At 42.0% G+C, this 24,728-nt stretch overlaps 1 protein-coding gene across 1 annotated transcript in view; it reads left to right on the top strand.

The window, feature by feature from the left end:
* The window catches only part of BEND4 (BEN domain containing 4), a 73,991-nt gene that overhangs the window by 45,411 nt on the left and 3,852 nt on the right, over positions 1 to 24,728 (top strand). Inside the window, exon 4 of the mRNA XM_018564650.1 lies at positions 20,792 to 21,032. Within this exon, the coding sequence (XP_018420152.1) occupies positions 20,792 to 21,032 (241 nt within the window). The remainder of the gene's footprint in view (positions 1 to 20,791; positions 21,033 to 24,728) is intronic.

The following is a 24,728-nucleotide window of genomic DNA, read 5'->3' as shown; positions in this document are numbered from 1 at the left end:
ATAGCAAGAGATTTCTCTTTATTAAAGTCACATAAGGGCAGGTTACAGTGCCCCTCTGGCCAGACTATGGACATTACAATGTTCACATATTTTAACATTCAGTAAATTAGCTACGGTATATAAAAAAATCCCTCACTGACCTCTGTATCTGCAGACACACCTTGGAGAAATTAATATTCAAAGTTCAAAAAAGAGTTACTGAAATCGCTGTTCCTCTCCCCTTCCTCTGGTGGGAGGGACTTGCCAGACTACCAGCCTTCTAATTTCAAGCCCAGCAGTGTAAGCTTTATGAAACTAACTGAAGCTAACTTTAGAGTCTATGTTCTGATCATTGAGGATGCATTACTACTCCACAGTACACGCAGCTAGAGAGGTCAATGAGGGCTTATTTTTAAGCCTTTTTACGGGGGGAGGGGGCGGGCATAGCTGGCTCTGCCTCTACATAGGCAGAGCCCACTGTCAATCAGCCAGCGGGGTGGATCTCAATTAAAATCAAAGGATTTTAAAAACTTACCCTTGCAGTGCTCATTTTGTCTAGGAGAGTCAAAAAAAGCTATTTGACTCCCCTAGGCAAAACCAGCATTTAACCCTTAGAGTATGGGGTAGGTTCGCTGCAAGCGTAAGTTTTTTTAAACATTCCTGGAGTTCTTATTTAAGGATATGTAAATACCTAAATGTTTGCACTCTGAAACTCTTGAGACAAGATTTCCGAATTGAAAGATAGATGTCCATTGAGATAAACAAAAGACAAAAGTAAAAAATGGTATACTGTACCTTGCATCCTAAGAAGCAAATTTGCATTTAATCCCGATAAAAAAAGAAAAAAACCCATTATGTGGGATCCAGTTTGCTCGACAGTCACACCGAAAAAGTCCTTGCACCTTTTTTGCAAAACATACTGCACCAAAACTCATTGTACTTTAATACCATGTGTATTGGTGTGATTTCACAAACATAAAAGCGCATGGTGCAGCAAGGTGCGTTGAGGTGCCATTAAAGAACTACGGGGTAACCTTTTTTTCCCCATAGTTCTCTTTCGGGTCACGGGAGGACAGATACTAATGTCCTCCTGTGACCCAAAATTCAGTATATAGTGGGCTATTGCCCTCTATATGCAGAGAGCGCCGCAGCCGGGACGGATCCCGACAATACTTTTGAGATCCACCCCACTGGCTGATTGACAGTGGGCTCTGCCTATCTAGAGGCAGAGCCAGCTATACCTGCCCCCTCCCCCATCCGTCCCAACAGTCAGCACTGGCAGAATGGAGAGAGTGGAATCCCTGTGGGGAGCGGTGACTGATAGTCACCGTTTTCTGCAGGTACTTGATCGGGAAGTGAGCGAGCAGCGGTATATTTTCTCTCACTTTCTGATCAATAAGCTCATGTGTGACAGTTTCAATGTCACACGTTGGCTCTAACTATAGGGATGAGTGTAATTCACTCACCCCATAGTTCTCCTTTAACAATGAATGGTACTGCAGCGTGTCTTACAAAGTGACAAGTGTCTTGGCACACTGCAGAAACGCACGTGAAAAGAAACGTTTATGTGCACAGTGCTGCAATGCTCAAATGTGAACAGAGCATTTCTGTAAAGAACCAGTAGCTCCCTAATTTGTAGAATAACTCATTAGAAGGGAATTCCACTGGCAGTAGGACCTGCAAATTGATTGATCATTTGATTGATTGAATTGATTACAGTTTCTCTTTAGCTTCATCTGCACCTTTCAGATGTTCTTGTTTGACAGCATATCAAGTTTCAGATGCATTTTAATGAATTCTTGTGATGGGGACATATATTGTATATTGTAAAGGTCAGTGATGCTAGAGTGTTTTATACCCAACCAGATAATGCAAACACACAATCAGTGCGTACACACAAGTGAAATGATTTCATGTTTTAATTGTTATGCAGAAATGAAACAATGTGTTGAAAAAAATATATGTATATATTTATTTATTTGTATGAATGCGGCCCTGCGCTCACCCGCCCTGCACGTCCATGCAGGTGCGGGTGTCCGTACTTGTACCCTGACAGGATGGATCCTGTCTGTGTCCCAACTAGGAAACACGCACCCGTACGGACCTGCACTTGGGGTAAGTGTAGGGCACATAGAGAAGGGCGGGGGCTGCGTACTAATCACACGCAGCACCTGTCATTCCCGGGAGCTGCCCGATACGGCCGTGCACGCAGCACGGAGCTGTACGTGCCGGCCTTTTCTAGTGTCAATGAGGGCTTATACTGCACTTAGATCTGTGTGCCGGTTTTTTATTTTTTCTTCACAGTACATAAATGGCCGAGTGGGAGCCTTCTAGATGCGGGTGAGCGTTTTAAAACGACCTTACTTGCCCCCACTCGTGCACGGCGTCCAGAGCGCACACAAGCAGGAAAAATGGTGACATTTCAAACAGCCAACGATGGCTGTTTAAATACAGGCGTTACGGTGGCTATAGAGCCGCCCGATCGCTTGTATTTTGTATGTGGATATGCTCCCCCCCTCCTCTGCCACCACTACTGATCCCGAGCTCCACTGTGCCCAGTGCGGGTCCGGGATCGGCACAGCGGCTCTGTGATCGGAGATCAGGGGGGGATCAGTACATGATCTCCCACTGATCTCCTCTCTGGTGCCAGAATGCAGGAAGTGATGTATATTGCAGCACTTCCGCATTCAGCTGTCATTCCTGGCTACAGAAGCCGGAGAGAAGCTGTTGTAATCCCTCGCCCCCACATACACACACAAGCATGCGTCGGGTGCGCCTACATGCGAAAATTACGATTGCGCCGCACTTGTTACATATCACCATTGCGCCGCACATGTTACCATAGACTGTGAGGACTAGCTACAGTACATACTCTAGCTAGTCCTCACAAAGCAGTATATGGATATGTGACTATACTGTATATGACATATGTATAATGCTGCTTCCAAAAACCTTTGCAAGCCCAAACATAGGACATTGTGGGGGGCGTGCTCACGGTCTGAAACTTTTTTTTCATCTTGAAAAAAATTACTTTTTAAATCCAACACTGTATTATATTATCTGATCTTTTTTTTTAATTTTTATCCCTTTTACTGCAAACTTTACAATATTGTTTAGTACCAAAGGTCCACAACAAAAGAGTATATGAAAGAAATCCAATAGTGGTAGCCTCACACAGGGAATGTTAATACAGAAATTCCTCGGCGTCAGCCCTTAATGTTGGTGCACTTTAAGCTTGTGCTGACTAAGCATTTTGTGTATTTCAGTTTGTTTTTCTGTAAAATTTCCATTGTAAATAAACACTAAGAGCACATTTGTATCTTTTTGAAAATACTAACCATACAACCCACTTAAATCTCATCCCGCAGAGTCCCATTTGGTATCACTTAAGCAAGTTCTTACTGGCTCTTAACATTAATTCAAGGGATATCTTTATTGTCTGTTCTAGCAAACCGTGATATTTATTATCACTTATGCTTTCATAGGAAAGCTGAACAAGCTTCTTTTTTCTGAACTTTGGTTTAGTTTTTTTTATCTTTGGATATATATCACTCATTCTTTCGTCAATGTTTGTTTTGTATTTACTTTTAGTTATTTTGTTTTATTTTTGGTGGATTTACTGTTCTCATGTGTCTCTTAAACTTTCCTGTGTTCATAGTCGGGTGGCAACAGCCCAACACATATCAGTGGTCAGTAGTAAGGAAAACCATGCTAAGGGATTTAGACCCCGTTCACACCGGGGCGGTTCGGCCGCACGGATCCGCATACATTGCTACGGGGACCGTTCATGCGACCGCGTAGGTCCGCACGATCACAACCCCCTTCCCCCGCCCAAACTGCCCCCTGCACTGTTTTTGCCTCACTGATCAGTGTGGTTTCCATACAGCTTTCAATGGAATCGCACTGATCAGCGTGGTTTTGGGCGTTTTTAATTGCGTTTCAGCGCTGAAACGCAATTAAAAACTCCCTTGCGAGATCAGCGTGGTTACCCATTTACACCGCGCAACTGCCCTGGTGTGAATGGGCTCTAAAGAACACTATTCAAGAAAAGTGAAGTCCACAGTACTGGATTTGTAAATTCTACGCACAACCTCCATCGAATCTATGTTAAAGTGACACTAATCTCAGGAGTTAAATCTTAAAAATGCATTCAAGTACCTTAACTATTAACAAAAATGTATCTTATTTGTGTATCACTCGGCTGTAGATCCTCAAATCATCTCTGAATTGGTCCCGACACTGTCCTTCCTTCTGGAGGGTGGCTACTTTTGTTCCCTATGGTCCCTGTGTGTGTAGTAAAGTAGTTACAGCTCCAAGCTCACTCCTGTGATGGACTACAATCACAATACAAATTCGTAAACTAAACGTGAGATTGTAGTCCATAACAGGAGCGTGCTTGGAGCGGTAACTACTTTACAACACACACAGGGACCATGAGGAACAAAAGTAGTCACCCTCCAGAAGGAAGGACAATGTCAGCACCAATTCAGAGATGATTTGAGGATTTACAGCTGAGTGATACACAAATAAGATACATTTTTATTAGTAGTTAGGGTACTTGAATGTATTTTTAAGATTTAACTCCTGAGATTAGTGTCACTTTAAAGGGATTTTAAAGGGATAAGCTACCTGAAGCTGAGATTGGAAATTCAGTGTGTTGATTTACTCTCTGGCTCCTTATATGTCTCAGGGACAATAGCAGAGAGCTCCCTGCCACAGATTTACTGTCTGCCCACTGGGTAGTAAATGGAGTCTGACTTTTCCATTGCAGAAAATACAGCAGACGTGAACCTCCCTTATAACAGGTAGAAATAGAAATATCAGTAGAAATATCTGCTGGAATTCCTACAAGCACTTCCCATAACTTGATTCCCGTCTCCAGCCAAAACATTTTGGTGAGGGGATACAACTCCTGCCTTTTTATTGTGGACTGTAACCCCTGTGGAAAGCCTTCCCTTCCTGTCTGGACAGGAAGTGATGGGCAACACAGTCTGAAACAAAGCACTATTGTTAGTAAAATATGAAAGAGTTAAAACCTTTGGAAGGTTATAGTTGCTGTCTGCTCTAGTGGCAACTGCTTACCTCCCAAGCACACCTTCCAGCACAGTGTATTTAGGCACTGACACACCCTCAGTTATGTGGACCATTATGTGTCTAAAATGATTGATCAAACCCAGAATTGTCTTTTTCCATCATTACTTTTCCTTTACGGTAGCTCTTAAAAATAGCAAACAAGCTGTTTTATTCCAAGTATTTAATATTACTTTAAGTACTACAGAAGAAAGTCTGTTGGTAGATATTATTGATCATTAACTATTTGACAATGTCAAAGAAGACTGTAAAATGTTGTCCCATTGAAACAGTTTTGAGCAAAAACACTTAAAATTAGGACAACGCTGGAACAAAGTATTTGCAGTGTACGGTATTTACAAAACGATACAAGTACATTAAAATGGGCACTAATTGTGTCATCAAATTAAACAGTTTCAGGATTTTACTCATTAAAGCACCGTATTATATGTAATGTTCATTGTAGTTCTATCCTTCATAGATTTAGATGTCATTAACATATGGAAATGGGTATAACATTTCACACACAATTGATGTTAAGTATCTATAATTATGTACAGGAGATGGTGCTATTAACTTTTCAGTGATGTAGGTTTCATTTTTAGATTATGCTTATGTACATGATGCTTCATCAGAAGTGTAGTTACAGACTTCAATCTTTTTTTACTTTTTTTGGTGTTTTATTATATCATTTGTACTCACCATATTCATACATCTGTCCACCTGCAGGTGACCCTGTTTTCTTGGTTTCAGCAAAATGAGATTCTGTTAAAGAGCCCTTAGGCTTAAATGATAAGTATACCCCTAATTCAGGCCTTCTCCCAAATTGTCCTCATAAGTAAAAACATGATGTTCAATAATGGTACTTTAGTGGACTCCATCCTTTCAAATGTAACATTGTTTATGAAGCAGACAAAACCGGAGGGTGTACCAAGGCCTTGCACCAAGAGAACCGGGCTGCAGTCCTCAAAAAGCACTTGCAGGGCTATTTACAAAAGGGTGAAGAGTTTGGAGAATAGCTGATTTTGTCCTAGGTTGTTCACTTCTCCTGCCTTCTCCAAACGCTTCACCTTTTTGTGAATAGCCCTGTTAGTAACTCAGAAAAAGAGAAAAACCCACCAAATAGTCCATGATGGATACTTTGTTAATGGCTGATGTTTTTATAAGGTGCGGTCCACCTTTCTGGCTTGGAGAATGTTGAGCTGTGAATTTCAAAAACCATTAAAACGTTTTTATCATAGATGAGATGCGTTGGTGCTCCTATTTCTTCTGTATATTGATAAAGTGTTATATCATTCTTCATCTGCAGTAATGATTTACTGCAGTAATAAATGCAACAGGGAGAAGGGTAGACGCATCTATTTTGCTACAGGGAATAGTGTCCAGCAGAAATCCATTTTACCTATTTAGGAGCAATCAGACATTAGAAAGATCTAGTTTCTTACTACATGGTTACTGCCCATTTAAAACATATTACAGGAGTCCTGTGAATGCTAGAAATATACAGAACAAGCAGACCCCTGCAAAATCACAGAAAGGTCCCATCTTATCACAAGGGCTGGACTTATGCTTTCTGCCCCTCTAGGCCAGCTGTCTTGCAACGATTCTTTTTCTACTCCAATTGACTGGCCAACTTCATATCTTATGCGCACTGCCCCTGCTGCCCTAAATTTACATTAACACCTACACTTTAGGTGCAATCTTTTTTTCCTCAGTCAGGAACTTGCGATTTACTGCAGCAGGAATCCCAAATCCGTTCACATTCGTGATCGGGTGACGGCGGCTGCATCTGAAAGTGGCAGAACAATGGCACACGGCATGTAATCATATGTGATACAATTACATGGAGTTAAGAATGAAACACTATCCCTGGACGATCATTCACATACAATTACATGCAGTGTGTCATCGTTCTAGCGCGTTCAAATGAGGCTTTTGTCACCTGATCATTAACGAGTGACAGCTGCGGCTTGTACATGGCAGATTTGGGATTCCTGCTGCAGGAAATCTCAAGTTTCCGATGCAGAAATACCAAATCGCACCTAAAGTGTAAGTGTGAATGTAGCCTAAGCCGTTGGCTATGTAGAAATCTCGCTTCGGCTTATCACTGCACTTGCATGATAGATAGCAAAGAGGAATGTCCAAAAATGTCTTACATTCCAAATCAACTGCTGTCACATGGTTTCCTGCTACGGTCTTTTGTACAAGGTATGCTGTGTGATTGTCGCATGAAAGCTCACAAATTTGTATCAATCAACAATTGAACTCAACAGTTGAAATCTTTTAAAAACAAAATTGTGTTTCTTTGTCAAGAAGAATCATTATTCTGATCCAGTTCACATATTCTGAGGCTTATTTAACCTACGATGGAACAAGATTAAGATCTCATTCGGTCCTATGTGACACCCCAGTTCAATCTGTGGAGACCCCCCTCCCCTCCATGTACCCAGAGACAGAGGATGGATAGACGTGTGCATGTTTGTGAGCCTTTCAGGGGGGTGGCAAATCTGCCAGAATTTCAGTTTGTAGACGTCTGACTGCTGTCTGCATTCAGCTCTGTGCACAGACTTTCTTCTGCCACATTGTTACAAAGCACTACAAAATACATGCAGTTGCAAACGAAATCATACGGGTCTATTCACTAAGCTGCCGAGGGCAGCTGAGTGAACAACCGACCCCAAGTGAAGTGAGCCTAACACTGTTCGGCTATTCACTCGCTCCGCATGGCTTCGGGTCGGCCGAACATGCTCAGCATGTTCGGCTGACCCAAAGTGCAGAAGGAGTTCGACTCAGCCGATCCACATCTGGATCGGCTGAGCCGAACCTCCGGCAGGCTACTCACTGCTGTTCGGCCTATTCTTATAGATGCCGAACAGCAGTGAGTGAATAGCCGAATGCCGCTGAGCGGCATTCGGCTCGGCTGTTCTGCTCGGTCCCTCAGAGGGACCGAGCAGAACAGAAAAATAGTAAAAAAAAGTAAATAGAAAACGATTGTGCGGAGCTAGCAGTGACAGCTAGCTCCGCCCAACAGTTTTCTATTGTCCGGCGGTTCCGCTCTGGCCGCCCAGGAGAGAAACACTGATATATCTTCTTTTTTTTTCTTTATTCTGACATGGAGCCGTGTCAGAATAGAAAAAAAAAACAAAAAAAACGTTTTTGCCCATTGGAATGCATTGCTAGATTCCTATTGGCTATTTCAATTTGCAATAGCCAATAGTAAACTAGCATTGTACCCGCCCTCTGCTGATGGACTTTCTATCTTGTATACACATACTGTACATACATCTGGGTTCGCTGTTGTCACTGGAACAAGCGTCCCCTTTGGAAGATTCTCCCCTATTTGTGTTCAGGACAAATAGAGAGGGAAACATAAATGGCAATAAAACCTGACAGCGAATGCGGAAAAGCGAATCTTTTCACACATACATCCTCAGCTTCCAGCAATGCCCAAGAAAATAATTATAAGCTCCTTACCAGATGGTACAGATGGTACAGGGACCCGGTTACATTACATCGTATATTCCCGTATGTTTCTGCTAAGTGTTGGAGATGTGGCGAGGGACTAGGCTCTTATATACACATCTGATGGGAGTGCTCTAAGATTCATTCTTTTTGGGACAAGATTTTTGCAATGTATAACGACATGTACGGTACGCATCTCTCCCCTACCCCGGAGGTAGCTCCCCTCTCTATTTATCCAGGACTGGTGTCCTCACAGCAATCTCAGTTATTGGGACACTTATTGTCTGCGGCCCGTCCGGTCATACCTATGTTTTGGAAATCAACTACAACTCCCCCGCTTTCCCTCTGGGCAAGCACCGTCAATGATATTATGTGCATGGAGGAACTTCTGGCAATGGATTCCGATACCCTGGGTATATTTCACACTCAATGGCTTGTTTGGATCCATTACTCTAAATCAGACAAACTAAAGACCTTGTTGGTTCTCCCTAGAATTGTTTTATTGCCTGTGTCTGTTCTCTTTCTTGCCTACTTCTTCTGTCATCATGTGCCTTGCCCTCCACTCTCTTATCTTTGTTCTTTTACTGCTGCTGCTCTGGTTCTGTTCTACCTATTTTCCCTTTTTCTTGCAAAGTACCTCTTTTTGATTGTTGAGGATCAGCCCATTTGTTTTTATTCCTCGGATGGATACGATAATCTTCTGTGAATTGTTTACAGTACCACTTTGTTTGCTATGTTCTGTATGATTCTATGCAATTACTGCACCCTTTAGGTGGCCTTGTGTTTTTTTCCCCAGAATTTTGTAGTTTATTCCTGTACTCGTTTGCTCAATTGTCGCCTATTTAGATATCACCATGCATGATGTTTGATATTTTGCTGTCATCACTGTTGTTATATATGTCTTTTTTTTTCTTTGTTACGTAACAGTGATTTTAAAATGATATTAAAGTGAAAAGGTTTTTAAGCTATTACAAGTGATGGTGAAATCACTTACAATGGATGGTGCTCCTTGATGTTTAAAAGGTTTAGTTTCCTGCAGAATCAGCTGGTCCCCTGAGCACTGGTCCTGATATTCTGTTTTACGGTGACTCCTATGGAGCAAAGCAAAACACTCCCCAGCTCCCCTCTCCTCTTTTGCCCTCTTCCCATCTCCATGGTAGTTACACAACTGCTGAAGACTGTGCTGTCCCTTCTAATTGTGTACTCAACAGGAAGTTCAGGGAAGTCAAGCTAAAAGAGTAGGAGCTGTTTGGAAACATGATGACTGTAAAAACTTGGGCAAAAATGTAAAGAAATACTTAGCTGGACAATGTATATTTGTTTGATCTGGATTCAATACTGAAAAAATTTGTGAGTTTAATACTACTTTAAACTTCACCACTCCAAATAACAAGTCTGGGTATATAAGATAAAAATGAATAGCCCAATAAAAGATAAAATAACAAAGTTCTGCTATGTTTTAGAGAGTTCTCCAGCAGTACCTCATTTTTTGCCACAAGATGTTCTCAATCCAGCCAATATCATTCAACGCATCCATATAAGCCCAACTATGACTGGATAGTGAAAGCAGAAGCAGTAGACTCATGAGCTCATCTCTCTGTCACTTTGCTTTCTCTTCCTATCCTTCTTGTCAGCACATGAACTGATCGGCTGCTTGTGCTGCTTCTTCCTCCCACAATCTAGATCTGCTGTACAGGGACTGCAAAAAGGCTGATACCAGGTCCGATTCAGGTACTTACACTGCTTGCATTGAAGAAATAAATTTACGAGGGGAGGTCAATAAGTTCTTACCCTCACAATGATCTAGATCATCGTGAGGGTATGTTCTAGATCTAGGGATCTGGAATTTTGCAGGTTTATAGGTCGATATCTTAGTAATATGCATGTCAATTTTTGTTTTTGTAGGTTGTGGTGAATTATAGATAGAGCCAAGAGAAATGGAGTAGGTGTCATGCCGGACAAAGTTGAATACCGAGCTCAACTTTCGCCACCACACTTGGTTCTGTGGCAGTTGACGGACGACCTTCCATTGGGTCATCCTGTATATTTGTGCGCCCACACTTGAATTCTCTCTTCCATCGTTTGACAATCTCATATGATGGGCAATCCTCTCCATGCACAGCTGACATCTCTTCATGGATTATTTGGGCAGATTTCCCTTGAAGATGGAGAAACCTAATCACGGGTCGGTATTCAACTTTGTCCGGCAGGACACCTACTCCATATCTCTTGGCTCTAACTATAATTCACCACGACATGCATGCATATTACTAAGATATCCACCTATAAACCTGCAAAATGTCAGATCGCTAGCACATCTAGATCATGGTGAGGGTAAGAACTTATTGGCCTCCCCTCGTAAGTATCTATCAATGATTACAGAGCTGCATTCATTTGTGTCTTTTTTGTATCTGCCTAGAATTTACTATGTCTGATAAAGTATATGACTGTGGGAGGGACATTGAATTTTATGCTCCTTCAGGGGTAAAGAGTAGTGATGAGCCTGGTCTTGGTGTGAACCCAGTTTGCCTGAGTACGCTCAACCCTGCTCAAAACTATGAATGACTAACCCCCCCCCTTCCCTCCAGGGTCAATCAGTGGTGGCAGGCGCATTCCCTTTGTGAAGCATAGCTGCGGGGTGGGAGGGAGTTTTTGCAGTCACAGTTTTGAGCAGGCTTGGCAAACTTATGCAAACTGGGTTAACATCCCTAGAAAAGAGCATTGAGGATAGGTTGTGTACTATATAAAATACAGATGAATGATTCTGCCCCACTAAACGTATAAGAATAAAATGAAATAACTGATATCAGATGTGCTAGGAAACATTGACCTTTTCAATGATAATAAGAACCCACTTTGTGTCACATTGGAGATCCACGAGCATTCTACCACTTCAACATTGTGTTTTTTTAATTACCCGTGGAGTATACGATGATAGCAAGGTGCTAATTTAATTAAATGACCAAAGAAGAGTTGAGACCTCCTGGAAAGTATGCAGTGGCAGCTAGGTGTTCTTGACTGATCATTGCTATAAATGGTATGTGGGTCGTACAAATTCAAGTAATTAGTCCCAATGCTTCTAGTTGGCCCTGGAGTTTCACATCTCATGTAAATTATGAGTGTTGGGACATGAGAAGGATTGCAGCTTGACACCATGACATTTACTTAATGCTGCAAAGTTGAATTAATATACTTTGCATTTACATCAGGCTTTCAGTGAAATGCTACAGTTTTTTTTAAAGTTATATATATTTTTTTCTCCTACTGTAAAATGAATGCAGCATTCATACCACTTAATGGTAATTTAGGGAGCAGATGATAAAACATCATCTGTGTATTGTGCACTTGTCAGCCATCAGAAAGACAACTCTTTCATCAGGCACGTCCTGGCCTCCTGACACGTTAATAGAGGAATCAGGAGGTTACGGGTTATATTTAAATGATGTTCTCAGTCACTGGATCATTGACACTTTGGCTCCTACTTGCTAAAGTGCAAATTATAAATAACTGCTTTCTCAAAGGTGTTCATTATACCTCGTTGGGTCTTGTTATGGAAAATGCAAATGTAATTTAAAAGTGTCAGCCTTTAGAATGAGCAATTACTTGTTCATTTCAGTGCATGTTTTATTGTCAGCGTAAGAGCAAGCTTGTTTTTTTGGTTGAATGTCTTAAGTACTGTAGAGAGTTGCAGTGTTGAAGAAATGCCGTGAGATCCTATCCAGCAGTGATCTGTTTTATCAGAGATGGATAATCTTTATATTGCAGTAGACATTGGTGCATTGTTACCTCTTCATGGCTGTCTTTCATTCAGGTAGGTCCTCTACCAAGCACATCCACTACCAGGTTCAGCAGCAGCAGCAGCTGTCAGTGCTCCTCCTTGCTGGGGTGTAGTAGATAATGGACAAGGAGGCTGCATAATGATCCTTCCATGCAGTAGCAGAATCTAGCTGCCATTGCTGACTTCTCATCCTAAAAATATTAGTGGATTGTGACCTTCTTTCTTCTATACATTGAGTCAATGATTTCATGTGAACTCATATAGCAGACATGCCAGTTATGTTCATAGCAATTTCTCCCTGCTCTCATGTATGTCCTTTTAGTAAATCAGGGACAGTATATATATATAAATATATATGTTGCTTTTTTAGCTATGACAGCATAGCATGTGGGGTTTTTAGACTGGCCTTTTAGCTTGGTGCATGTGTGTTTCATTGCTTAGGGAGGTAGCCACTTCTTTTTTTAATTATAATGCATTCTTAAAGGAGAATTATGAGGTGAGTGATTTACACTTATCCTCATAGTTTGAGCCGACCTGTGACATTGAAACTGTCACACATTGGGTCTATAGATCAGGAAGTGAGCAAACGCATACCGTCGCTCGTTCACTTTCTGATCATCTCCATGCAGGAATTCCCCCCTACCCTCCCCTTTCCGATCCTGGAGGAACGGAAAGGGGAGGGGGCCGGCACTGGTGTCTAGATAGGCAAAGCCCGCTGTCACTCACGCAGCTGGGTGGATCTCTACAATATTGTCGGGATCCGTCTCGGCTGCAGCGCTCTCAGTATGAAGCGAGCAATACGCCGCTATATACTGAGCTTTGGGTGATGGGAGGAGGTTAGTATATGTCCTCCTGTGACCCTAAAGAGAACTATCGGATAAAAAGGTTACCCCATAGATCTCGTTTAAAGCTGAAATCTAAGCAGATATAAAAAAAAAAAAAAAAACACATTAAAGAAGAACTCCATGCAAAGGTTATTTTATTAAGATGTACTCAGTAATACATGTGCAATTCATTTCGTTCCGAATAGAAATTTGGACGAATATCAGCATATTCGGATGCATCTTAATTTCCATATATAAGATATAAGGAATCGGAATGTATCCCAAATTTTTTATAACATTTTCGGAAACATCCTAAATTCTTTCAGAATCTCATTCTGAATGCATTTATGTTGTTGTTCTTGCTAGGAAAAAATAATAAATAAAAAATGATAAATAAAGTAGTAATCCAAAGATCAATCACGTCGTCCAGCGATGTAGATCCTCATCAATAACGATGGACGATGGCCACAAACTTGCTTAAAACAAAAAATTCCCAACACATTTGATCCCGATGAACACAGATCACAAAATGACAGCTCTGCTCCCAAATGTCAACCAAGGGGCAGGGCGAGTCGTCACATCATGGGACTTGTTCCAACCATTTGTTTACATTCCATTAGGGGACAGAGAGCTGTCACAGAATGTAAACAAACGGGAGGAATTCAAGCAAATGAGCACCCAGATTCCTATAAGCCCCCCTGCCCACAGACCCTCACAAACACCGGGCCAGGGTTGTGTGCTGCTCAGATCAAGGGTCTGCTAAGGAATTTTAAGGGGGATTTTTTTTGTTTGTTTTTTTGGCATTGGGGTCACACACACACCCGTTCACACCAAGGCGGCATTGTTTTTTTTGCACGTTTGTACACTACACGTGGGTTCAGCGTACAGTTTTTGCACATTTGTGTACGGTTGGCACATTTTTACACGCGAAAACGCACGCACATGATGATGTGCGTTTTGACTGCCAGCTCAAGAAACATTGCGGTCAATTGACGAGCACGTGTATAAATGCGCAAAAACGTACACGAAAATGGGCAAAATGCTTCTGCTGTGCGTTTTATGGCGTTTCCATTAACTAAAGGGACTAGTATGAATTGAGGGGAGACCGCATGCCATTTTTTTAATTGTTTCTGTGGACTGTCAAAAGTAAACATTCAATGTCACTTTTCTGCACCGAATTTTCATTCGTAAATATTGTTTCATTTATCCGAAAATTTCGGATTCAGACAAATCCGAATACCAAACTGAATTGACTTTAGGACCCGAATCCCAAAAAACAAAATGATGAGAAATACAAACCAAAACAAAAAAAATCCCGGCTGTTGTCTAGTAATGACAAGTTAATGCTGATTGTATGAACTCTATACTTTATCATTTACAGTTTCATTCATGTCGGGAAGTATACAGAGACGGCCCGCTGCAGCTTTGTGAACTCTCATATATGGAAGCGGCAGGGTTGTTTCTCCACCCCTCCTCTCCCCTTTCTCTTTAACAGAACATTTTTTTTTTTTGTGAATGGTTTACAGAATCCGAAATGTTCTGTGACTGGCAAGGGGAGAGGAAGGGTGGGGCCTTCGACGTATGAGAGCCTCTGCTCTCGTTGTACTTCCTGGCATGAATCAAACTACTGTATAAATAATAAAGTACAGTGTTCCTGCAGTTACCATACCCCTAATCAGCAATAACTTGTTACTCTATAGCACATTTTAATAAAACAAAATGGTCTGGGTGTGTTCTTTAAGGCAGCTCTGTAATCATTAGCATATAATTTAATGTGTTTTCTAAATTGAAGCATTTTAAGTATCTGAGTTTGACTTAGTCCCAGCCTCTTGCAGTCCCTGTACAGCAGAGCTTAGAATGTGAAAGAACAAAGCAGCACAAGAAGCCAATCAGTTCTATGTTGACAAGCAGCATGCTGATATGAAGAGAAAGCAGAGTGGCAGAGAGATGAGCTAATCACTGTGCTGCATCTCCTTTCACTGCCCAATCACAGGCTGCGGCGGGGCCAGAATAACCTAGGCTTAGAGGAAGTGCGCTGAATAATGTTGGCCATCAGACTGAGGTAGAAAGAAGTACCGTGGGGGAAATCTATGAATTGAAGGTGAATATTGCGGCAGAATATGATTTTGTTATTTCATCTTTGAATGGGCTATTGATTTGTATCCTATTATTTATGGTAGGAGTTCTGTTTTAATTACATTGCTGATGTGCATATTCCTTTAGTGTAATTTATAGGCTGGCAGCAAACAAGGAGAGTACTGTGTGAACATCAGTGTGATCAGATAGATAGATTCAGGGATCCCGATCCTACATTCACACATACAAGTGTGTCTTACTGATTTATGTATCCTGGCTTTTGTTCATCACCCTTAGTATGTCATCCTATAACTCCTCATATAAGAATGTGCAGCACTGAGAAGCTTGGTGAATTTTTCATGATATTTGCCCAATATGGTCTCATTCATCCATCTTACATTGTTTTTGTAGAGCTCTGTCTATGGAACACTTGAACTCTATGGAAATGTCATTTTTATCCTGTGGTTCTCTTTCTCCATATGAAGACGAGACTCCGTGTGAACTCCGTATACTTCATGTCATTTACTTCATATTTACATTTGTCACTCTGGTGATATACCATTTACACATTCACAGGAAAATCATTACCAGAATGTCATTAGTAAGCAACATTTCCAGCATCTTACCCTCTAATTAATTAATACATCCCCTTGCAAGCTTTTCCTCAGTTAACCCTTTCCTGCTTCAATTCAGCATTCTTTGCTATGCACAGAGGAGAAATGAGGGTTATTTATCCAGTAATGCTGTTCCAGGCACACCCTTATTATTATTATTAGCAGATGGCTGTATAAATAAAACATTTCCACCATAATAAAATTATGTGTAGCACGTTACTTCTTATTTTGACATTTGAGGAAAGCAGTCTTTCTTGCAATTTTATGTTTTTGTATATAATTTGCATATGCGCACATGGCCATTTAACTGATGACTAGCTCAAGGCACACATATACATTGTACCTTCCCACGTACAGGGCTACTACAACCAGACACTTCAGTTATGACAGCCCCTCTGCCTACTGCCATAGTGGAATCACACTCCCCCTTTCATGTAAACGGTCTCCTGACATTCCCTAAATCTTCACCCCATCCCTCTAAACTGAATTTGACACTGCCTGGCCACAAAAAAAAAAGTCACCACCTGGATTTAGCTAAGCACATAGGTAAAAGCCTTCCACTGGATAAGTGTTATGATCCGGGGTTGCTACAGTTGGTCAGGTCTAGATTCAGCAATGTTATGTCCCCCAAAAAATGAGGTCAGCTACCTACCTGAATATACTGAATGACCAGGTTTTTCCATCAATGGGTTTTTTTCTTCCCTGATGGCACATTGGGCATATTCCAAGATGACAATGCCAGGATTCATCGGGCTCAAATTGTGAAAGAATGGTTCAGGGAGAATTAGACATCATTTACATACATGGATTGGTCATCACAGAGTCCAGACCTTAACCCCATTCAGAATCTTTGGGATGTGCTGGAGAAGACTGTACGCAGTGGTGCGACTCTCCCATCATCACTACAAGATCTTGCTGAAAAATTAAAGCAACTATGAACAGAAATAAATGTTGTGACATTGTATAAGCTTATCGAAACAATGCTACGGTGAATGTGTTCTGTAGTCAAAGCTAAAGGCAGTTCATCACATGACTTTGAACTGGCAGCATGTAACGCCACTTTACACATAGAGAGAGTCTATTTGAACTGCCATTTCTTCCCCTCCCCTACCCTTCAAAAAAGAATGCAGCAAAGTAAATGGAATATCATTTATCTATATATGTATATATATATATATATCTCTCTCTCTATATATGTATAGAGAGATATATATAATGTATTTTTTTCACAGATGGTAAAATTCACATTTTAGGCCTGGAGATTACTTAAACCCCCACAAGATATATATGTTTTTAAAGCAGAGAACCTCTACGATAAAAATGGAGCAATTGCATTTTTTTTTAAATCTCACATGATATTAGTGTAACTGTTTTACAAACCCAAAATTTCAGTTAAAAAAAGAAAGTTTTTTTGGCACACATGGTAAAATGCACATTTTAGGCTGGAAGATTACTTAAACCCCCCAAAATTATATAATTATAATTAGGGGTGCACCAATACTAGTATCTGTATTGGTGCCGATACCAAGTATTTAGGCGTGTACTTGCTCCCGATGCCTATCCTAATACCGGTATCAGGAAGCCGGGCAGCGAGTCATTACACACTGCTGGCTTCCTAATTGGCCAGGAAGCCGGCTTCATGCTCCCTCGTCACCAGAGAGCCAGGGAGCATGGAGGCGGCTCAGCTTCCTGTAATGACTCGCCGCTCAGCTTCCTGATTGGCCAGAAAGCCGGCTCCATGCTGACAGGGAGCATGGAGACGACTTCCCGGCTAATCGGGAAGCCTGGCGGCGAGTCATCACACACAGCCCGGCTAATCAGGAAGCTGCACGGCTTCCTTAAAGGGACTTCCAGTATCGGTACTAGGTATCGGCGAAAAACCGGTATCGGTGCATCCCTAATTATAATGGTGGCAGTTTTGGTAACATATAGAAGATAAGGTTGTATTTAGTATATACCGTAGTTACCTAACATGTAAGGCCTCAGAATAGTGTGCGCCTGTGAAACTTGAAAAATGTCTGTAACCAAAAGCTTTTGCAGTTATACATTTAGAGTTAACCATGAATAATGGCCCTAGAATTATTGCACTCTGCACACTGAGCATTTTGTAAGCCCAAGGGCATTACCCTGTACTGAAGGAAGCCCTCTGGAGTTACAAATAAATGTTTCCCCTTTAGTATTATCAGGCAGAGAGACCTGCCAGTAACCCTTTGTCAAGTCTAAGATCCTTAAGTATCAGGCTGTACCCAACCGGCAGTGGCGTCACAAGGGTGGTGCGAAGGGTGCGGCCCGCACCTGGATGACACCATTAGAGGGGTGACACCAAAAGGACTGACAGTCATTTTGGTGTCACCCCCTCTAAAAAGTCGGGCACTCGGTCATGGACCGAGAGCCCGACAGTGTTAGGAGAGAGGAGGGGACCCGGCGGCATATCTCATCCCGCCGGGTGAACATCCCCTCCTCTCTCTGCCGGCGTCCATCATGAAGATGGCCACGGGCAGCCGTCAATGAGATGACCGGTCGGCCACGATGATGTCACGCGCATGCGTGATGACGGCACGGCGGGGTGTCACCCGGTCTCCGCTCCGGGTATATATGATTACTGCTGTTCCTATAACCCTTGTGCCACTTTCAGATACCTGTTAAAGATCTTTGCCTGTTTTTCAACGATCCCTGTTGTCCGTCTGTTTAACCATGACCTTGCAGGACCACAACCTTGCGAGGTGCTATGGTGAACCCCAAGCGGTTTCTTAGCCCATGCGCCTCAGCCCACTTCAGGACCTACATTCACCTAGCTACACAGAGTCTACTATTTCACCCATATGCCATTAGGTGTAATTACCTCAGGTTCACATGTGAGAAGAAGGGGGAAGGATGTGAGCCTGTGCAGGTGTCTTGTTTAGGACAAATTGTCCATTTGCTCTCTGAAATCTTGAAACCTCTACTGCCAGATCTGTGGGGGTTATAATGGATTGTCAAATAATTGTCAAATAAGGTAAAAGACACATTTACAGTAAATGTACAGAGATTAGATGTTTCCTGGTATATTATATTAACATTTTCTAGCTATGAGGAGTTGTGTGTGGACCTGGCTGCGCCTTCTATGCTGTAACCTACCCATACACATTAAAGTGTATGTAAACCTTAATAATAAACTTCTATTATTTGCTGCCTTTTGTTCTGGTAAATAAACCACTGAAAGTATTTTGGTATATCTGTTTGTAAAAAAAAAAAAACAAAACCTGTTGATTGTGTCAAGAAATTTAGAGCTGTCCTGTGTGGGAATCAGTAGTTTAACAACAGACAACTGGGCCGGGCTGATTTATGGCTATGTTGGCCAATTAGATGGCACTGAGGAGTATAGGAAATTCCTATACTCCTCAGTGCCATCCAGGGGAGGTAGTGCTGTGCAAACAGCATTAGCACAGCTATAGGATGGTAGACAGATTTATATATCAGCCCCCAAGTCTTGCAATTTTAGTCCTCAAAACGGCATGTGGTGTCAATCCTGCATTGGTGTATCTGCACTTTCTCTCCCATGCGGTTGATGGTGTAAATCCACCCTAGCAAACTTGGCGCTATAAACTCACTGGCCACTTTTTAGGTACAACTTGCTAGTACCGGGCTGGACCCGTCTTCAGAATTGCCTTCATTCTTATTTCTTTAGAAAGTTAGGTCCATATTGACATGATAGCATCACACAGTTGCTGCAGATTTGTCAGCTGCACATTCATGATCCGAATCACCTGCTCCACCACATCCTGAAGGTGCTGCATTGGATTTAGATAATCAGAAGATGGGTACCCTGTGGTCATAAAGGGATAGACATGGCCAGCAACAATACTCAGGTTGGCTATGGCATTCTAACAATGCTCAGTTGGTACTAAGGGGCTCAAAGTGTGCCAAGAAAATTTCCCCCACACCATTACACCACCAGCCTGAACCATTGATACAAGGCAGAATGGATCCATGCTTTCATGTTGTTTACACCAAATTCGGACCCAACCATATGAATGTCGCAGCAGAAATTTACACTCTTAGCTGACAGAAGTGGCATCCGGCGTGGTCTTCTGCTGCTGTAGCCTGTCTGCTTCAAGGTTCAACATGTTGTGCGTTCAGAGATGCTCTTCTGCATATCTCAGTTGTAACAAGTAGTTGTTTGAGTTACTGTTGCCTTTCTATCAGCTTGAACCAGTCTGCCCATTCTCCTCTGACCTCCGGCATCAACAAGGCATTTTCGTCCAGAGAACTGCCGCTCACTTGATATTTTCTCTTTTTCAGACCACTCTCTGTTAAGCTGCCCATACACCTTACAACCATCGCACGACTTTTGTTGTGCGATGGTTGTAAGGTCATTAAAATTTCGTACGATCTGCCCATCTTGGACAGGTAGATCGTACTTGCGATCATCGCAAGCCCTCCCCGCTGAGGGGAGGGCTTCCAATGATTGCAGTGCTGAGCTGGCAGTGTGCGCTGGCGCACACCGGCCCGTGCGGCATTCGTTTTCCGAGCACGCCACCAACCCGCCGAAAATCATACGATTTTTGGCAGGTTTTCCAGCGTGCTCGGAAGACGAAAGTCGTGAGACCTTACAGTAGAAGCGTTCGCATGCTGCCCATACACCTGCCGATTATCGTACGATCGCGGGATCACGTGCGTTTATCGTACGATAATTGGCAGGTGTATGGGCACCTTAAGCCAGAGTTCCAAAGTCACTTAAATCACCTTTCTTTCACCATTCTGATGGTCAGTTTGAACGTCAGCAGCCGTCTTGATCATGTCTGCAAGCCTAAATGCATTGAGTTGCTGCTATGTGATTGGCTGATTAGATATTTGTGTTAACAAACAGGTGTACCTAATAAAGTGGCCAGTGAGTGTATAAATCTACAATGAGAATACTAATACTAATATCATGTTTCGGTAAAGTAAGAAACCTCTTTTATTGCTTTTCTAATGTCACCCATCTGCTATTTCTGTCACTTCTACAGGGCAGCAAACAGCTTCTGAACAACTACCCGGTATACATCACTAGTAAACAATGGGATGAGGCCGTGAACTCCTCCAAGAAAGATGGAAGGCGGCTCCTGCGATACCTCATCCGATTTGTGTTCTCAACAGATGAGCTTAAATATTCATGTGGCCTTGGGAAAAGGAAAAGGTCAGTGCAGTCAGGAGACACTGGTCCTGAAAGACGTCCTCTGGATCCTGTTAAAGTAACGTGTCTCAGAGGTACTGCATCTTTTCACTCCGTGTACTCTTCCTCCTTTCTGTCTCTTTCTAGCAGGCGTCCTGTGATATGCTCACTTGTCATTTCTTCTTATGTCACTCATGTCTTTCTGTATGTACCTTGTTCAAGACGGTATGCTGTGCAGCGGAGTATTCACCAATCCTAACAATCAACTTCTCTTATTTGCTCCCTTTTGATCTTCTAACCATACTGAAAACATTAAAAGTGTTTTGCTATATCTGTTTGATAACTGCAAAACAAAACCTGTCAATCCTGCCAGAAATCCGATAAGCTTCTAACTCCCTGTAGTGGCCTCTCAATGCTGCAGTAAAATTCCAGACATTCTCACGAGCCCTGTCTGAGATGAAATACAGAACACCTCCTCCTTATGTTATAGGGATAAGGAGAGGGGAAGATGGTCTGTTGTCCTAACACACATTCTGTACTAGGGTGACAATGCTGTTCCTCTGTAGAACAGTGCAGTGAGTGTTGTCATCCTGGGACAGGAAGTGTGTTACTTGCAGGATTACCCGGTGAAAGTAAAGGAAAGAAAGCCTGAAAAAGGCTGGCTGAAGAGGCTGGTAAGCTACAATGTATTTCATTATTGTACTTGGGTTAATACTCTAAAGCTGAAAACCAGTCAATACACAGTTGAAACACACATGCCAACTGAGAATTTTTGTGCACTTTTGTAACATTCACACTAGGGATTCACCGATACCGTTTTTTCGGTATCGAGTACGAGTACTGATATTTTTTTTTGGTACTCACCAATACTGACACCATTAAGGAAGCCAGGCAGCATGTAAAGACTACTCTAGCAGTTTTACACTATGTGCCATCTTGGTGTTTTATTGTGAGCGGATAAGAGAGATTTGGGAGAGACATCAGGCGGACTCATCATTTTCAGCTGTTGGTGATTCGGTGGTGAGGGAGACATCGGACGCCAGGGAAGTTTGCAGAGCGTTTGAAGACCACTGGGTGGTCAGAATGATCTGGTGAGTGCGCTAGTGTTTGTGCACCTGGAGGTGGATCACTGGTGATTAATTGACGAGGAATTGAAGCACAGAAGTCACGAGTGATTGTGGAACTTTATATGCAATGATTATTTGACTCACTGATGTAAAGAAAGTGAACACAAGGATTTCATCACATTCATTTTTGATCATATCAGTTTTGGGAATAATTTCATATGGACTGTATATAAGTTGGAGTGAACATTTTGTATAATTGTCACTAAGTATATGCACTTAGAGTTTTATAATATTAGAGATAGCGCAGTGTCTTTTGTTTAATATAATGTGTAATGACTCCCTGTCCGGCTTCCTGATACCAGAAGTTCAAGTATCGGGCTATTCATCAGAGCATTTGGGCGAGTACTTGCCCAAATACTCGGCATCGGCACTAGTATCGGTATCGGTGCATCCCTAATATACATCCCTGCCAGACAGTACAGTCAGAAGGGTGATGTCACGTTATCTCTAACAGTTAAGGAATACATCTGTGTCAACAGTGCCTGCTGATTAGACAATTAAGGATCCGCAATGCACTGATAAGTCATCATCTCCTCTCACTCTTCTCTCTCCTACTGTCAGCATCTTACCTGTCAGTGCATGTGCATGCAGCAAAGCCTGATTGACTCCTAGCGCTGCTCTTCCTTTTCAATCTGAAGACAAATTCAGGTGCTTATGCTAGTTGTATGTAAAAATATGTTATTTATAAAGGAATACACAATGGCATGAAATAATTGTTACTATATGTCGAAACAAGGGTATCATTTATGCCCATTGTGATAAAAAAGGGAACACAGGATAACAGGATGGTTAGCAGGAAGGGGATCAGGTTCTGTGACAGTGCAGTGCAGTTATAGCATTTAAGAGAATGTTGCTTCAAATTTCATATATGCACTTCAATGCCCTGGACCATCCCACATGCTGACACTTCATAAGTACAGAGAGAAGAGGTCTGTACTGAAAGTCCAATGTAAGATCCAGTACTGTTATACATCAGCCCCATGTGCATAGATATTTGAGATAAAAAATGATACATATGGTTATTTAAATTGTATTTTGAGCTCTTGTGTATACATGAGTGATATTAGTCTGAAGACAAATAATACTAGCAGGAGATATGAACAGTTATTCACATTTAACAGTATGGGAAACCACAAAGCAGTAAGTGAAACCACAAAGTGATCAGTATAGCTGATACTGCACCTGCTGATTTCATGAAGACAGATTGTACATTCATTCTCATCCTATATGAGCAGCATGTGAAAGTAGAAATAATGTTATTTAAGAAGCTAGAACAATTCTTGTTGTGCTAACTGAACATAATCTCATATAAATATTCATATCTGTGCTGATATTCTGGAGGCCTGCAGTGGTCAAATATTGGTGTTTCGTTCAATACAATTCATTTTCAAACCTACTTTTTGTAACTATTATGGTCAAGCTGGACTATGGGCACCAACAGTATGCATTGAAAGCTAAAGCGCAGATAAAACACCATTTAACAATACTTTTGTTACCACCAAAAAATAACAAAATATATATTTGCATGTAAAGTACATGCAAAAGGTAAGTAAGACATGTACGTACCGGAATCTGTCTTGATTTTAGCCCTCTGTAACCCTTTGGACAACAGTATTCACAATGGTAACAGGAGGGATAGCACCCTGTGCCAATTACGGTGGTGCTAATTTTGTATAATAGACATGTGAGCATGCTTACAGCAGGAGACAGCACAGGAGTGACCCATCTTAATCCAGGCTGTATTGCAGCAGCAGATCTGGGCCTATTACAAAAAAGGGCTCCCTTTGGCTGGGCCCCAGGACCTTTGATGCCACATGCTGATCAGGGTACTTTTAGTAAATAAAAAGATCCTGGCCAGCTTCTGCCTTTATTTCAAGAGTGGTGTGACCACATAGTTTGGCCCCAACATAACTAAGAAGCATTACCAAAAGAATGCACATCATCTCCTGTTAGAGGGACTGTAAGTAGCCAATCAACACTAATGTTAGCAGGCCCTTCTAACACTGACACCTATAAAAGTGGGCCCTTATCCCACTGACCATCAATGTTAGAGGGCCCATCTCAGCCTGACACCAATATAAGTCTGTCCTCCTCCTAATTATACCAGCATACACAGTCTTTCTACCACTCATATCAATGAATGGAGCCATTTCCCACTGACTAGCTATGTTAGTGGGTCTTTATCCAACTGAGCACCAATATAAGGGGGCACTTCTCCCACCTATAACAACATATGGGGCTCTTCTCCCACTGACTACCAGTGTTAGTGGGCCTTTATCCAACTGACCACCAATATAGAGGCCACTTCTCCCACTTATACAAATATATGGGGCCCTTCTCCCACTGACTACCAATGTTAGTGGGCTTTTCTCCAACTGACCATCAATATAAAAGCCCCTACTCCCACTTATACCAATATATGGTGCTTTTCTCTCACTGACCACCAATGTATAGCAGGCCTTTTTCTAGTGACTACCATTGCAATGGGACCCTTAACATTAATTATATGACAAGGGTGGCCATACCCAGCAATATTTACTATGAGAATACCCAATTCAAGCATCATTTTAAAAGTTGCATTATGTAGGGGCATGGTGTAAGAATATGGTCAACTAAAGGTATTTTCAGCATGCTGCTAAATTTGGGTGGGGGGGTGGGGGGGGG

Source organism: Nanorana parkeri, unplaced genomic scaffold (genome assembly GCF_000935625.1).
Source record: "Nanorana parkeri isolate BGI_ZX_2015 unplaced genomic scaffold, ASM93562v1 scaffold24, whole genome shotgun sequence".
NCBI lineage: Eukaryota > Metazoa > Chordata > Amphibia > Anura > Dicroglossidae > Nanorana > Nanorana parkeri.
The sequence above is the reverse complement of the archived record's forward strand: the minus strand, read 5'-3'. Positions and strand labels throughout refer to the sequence as shown.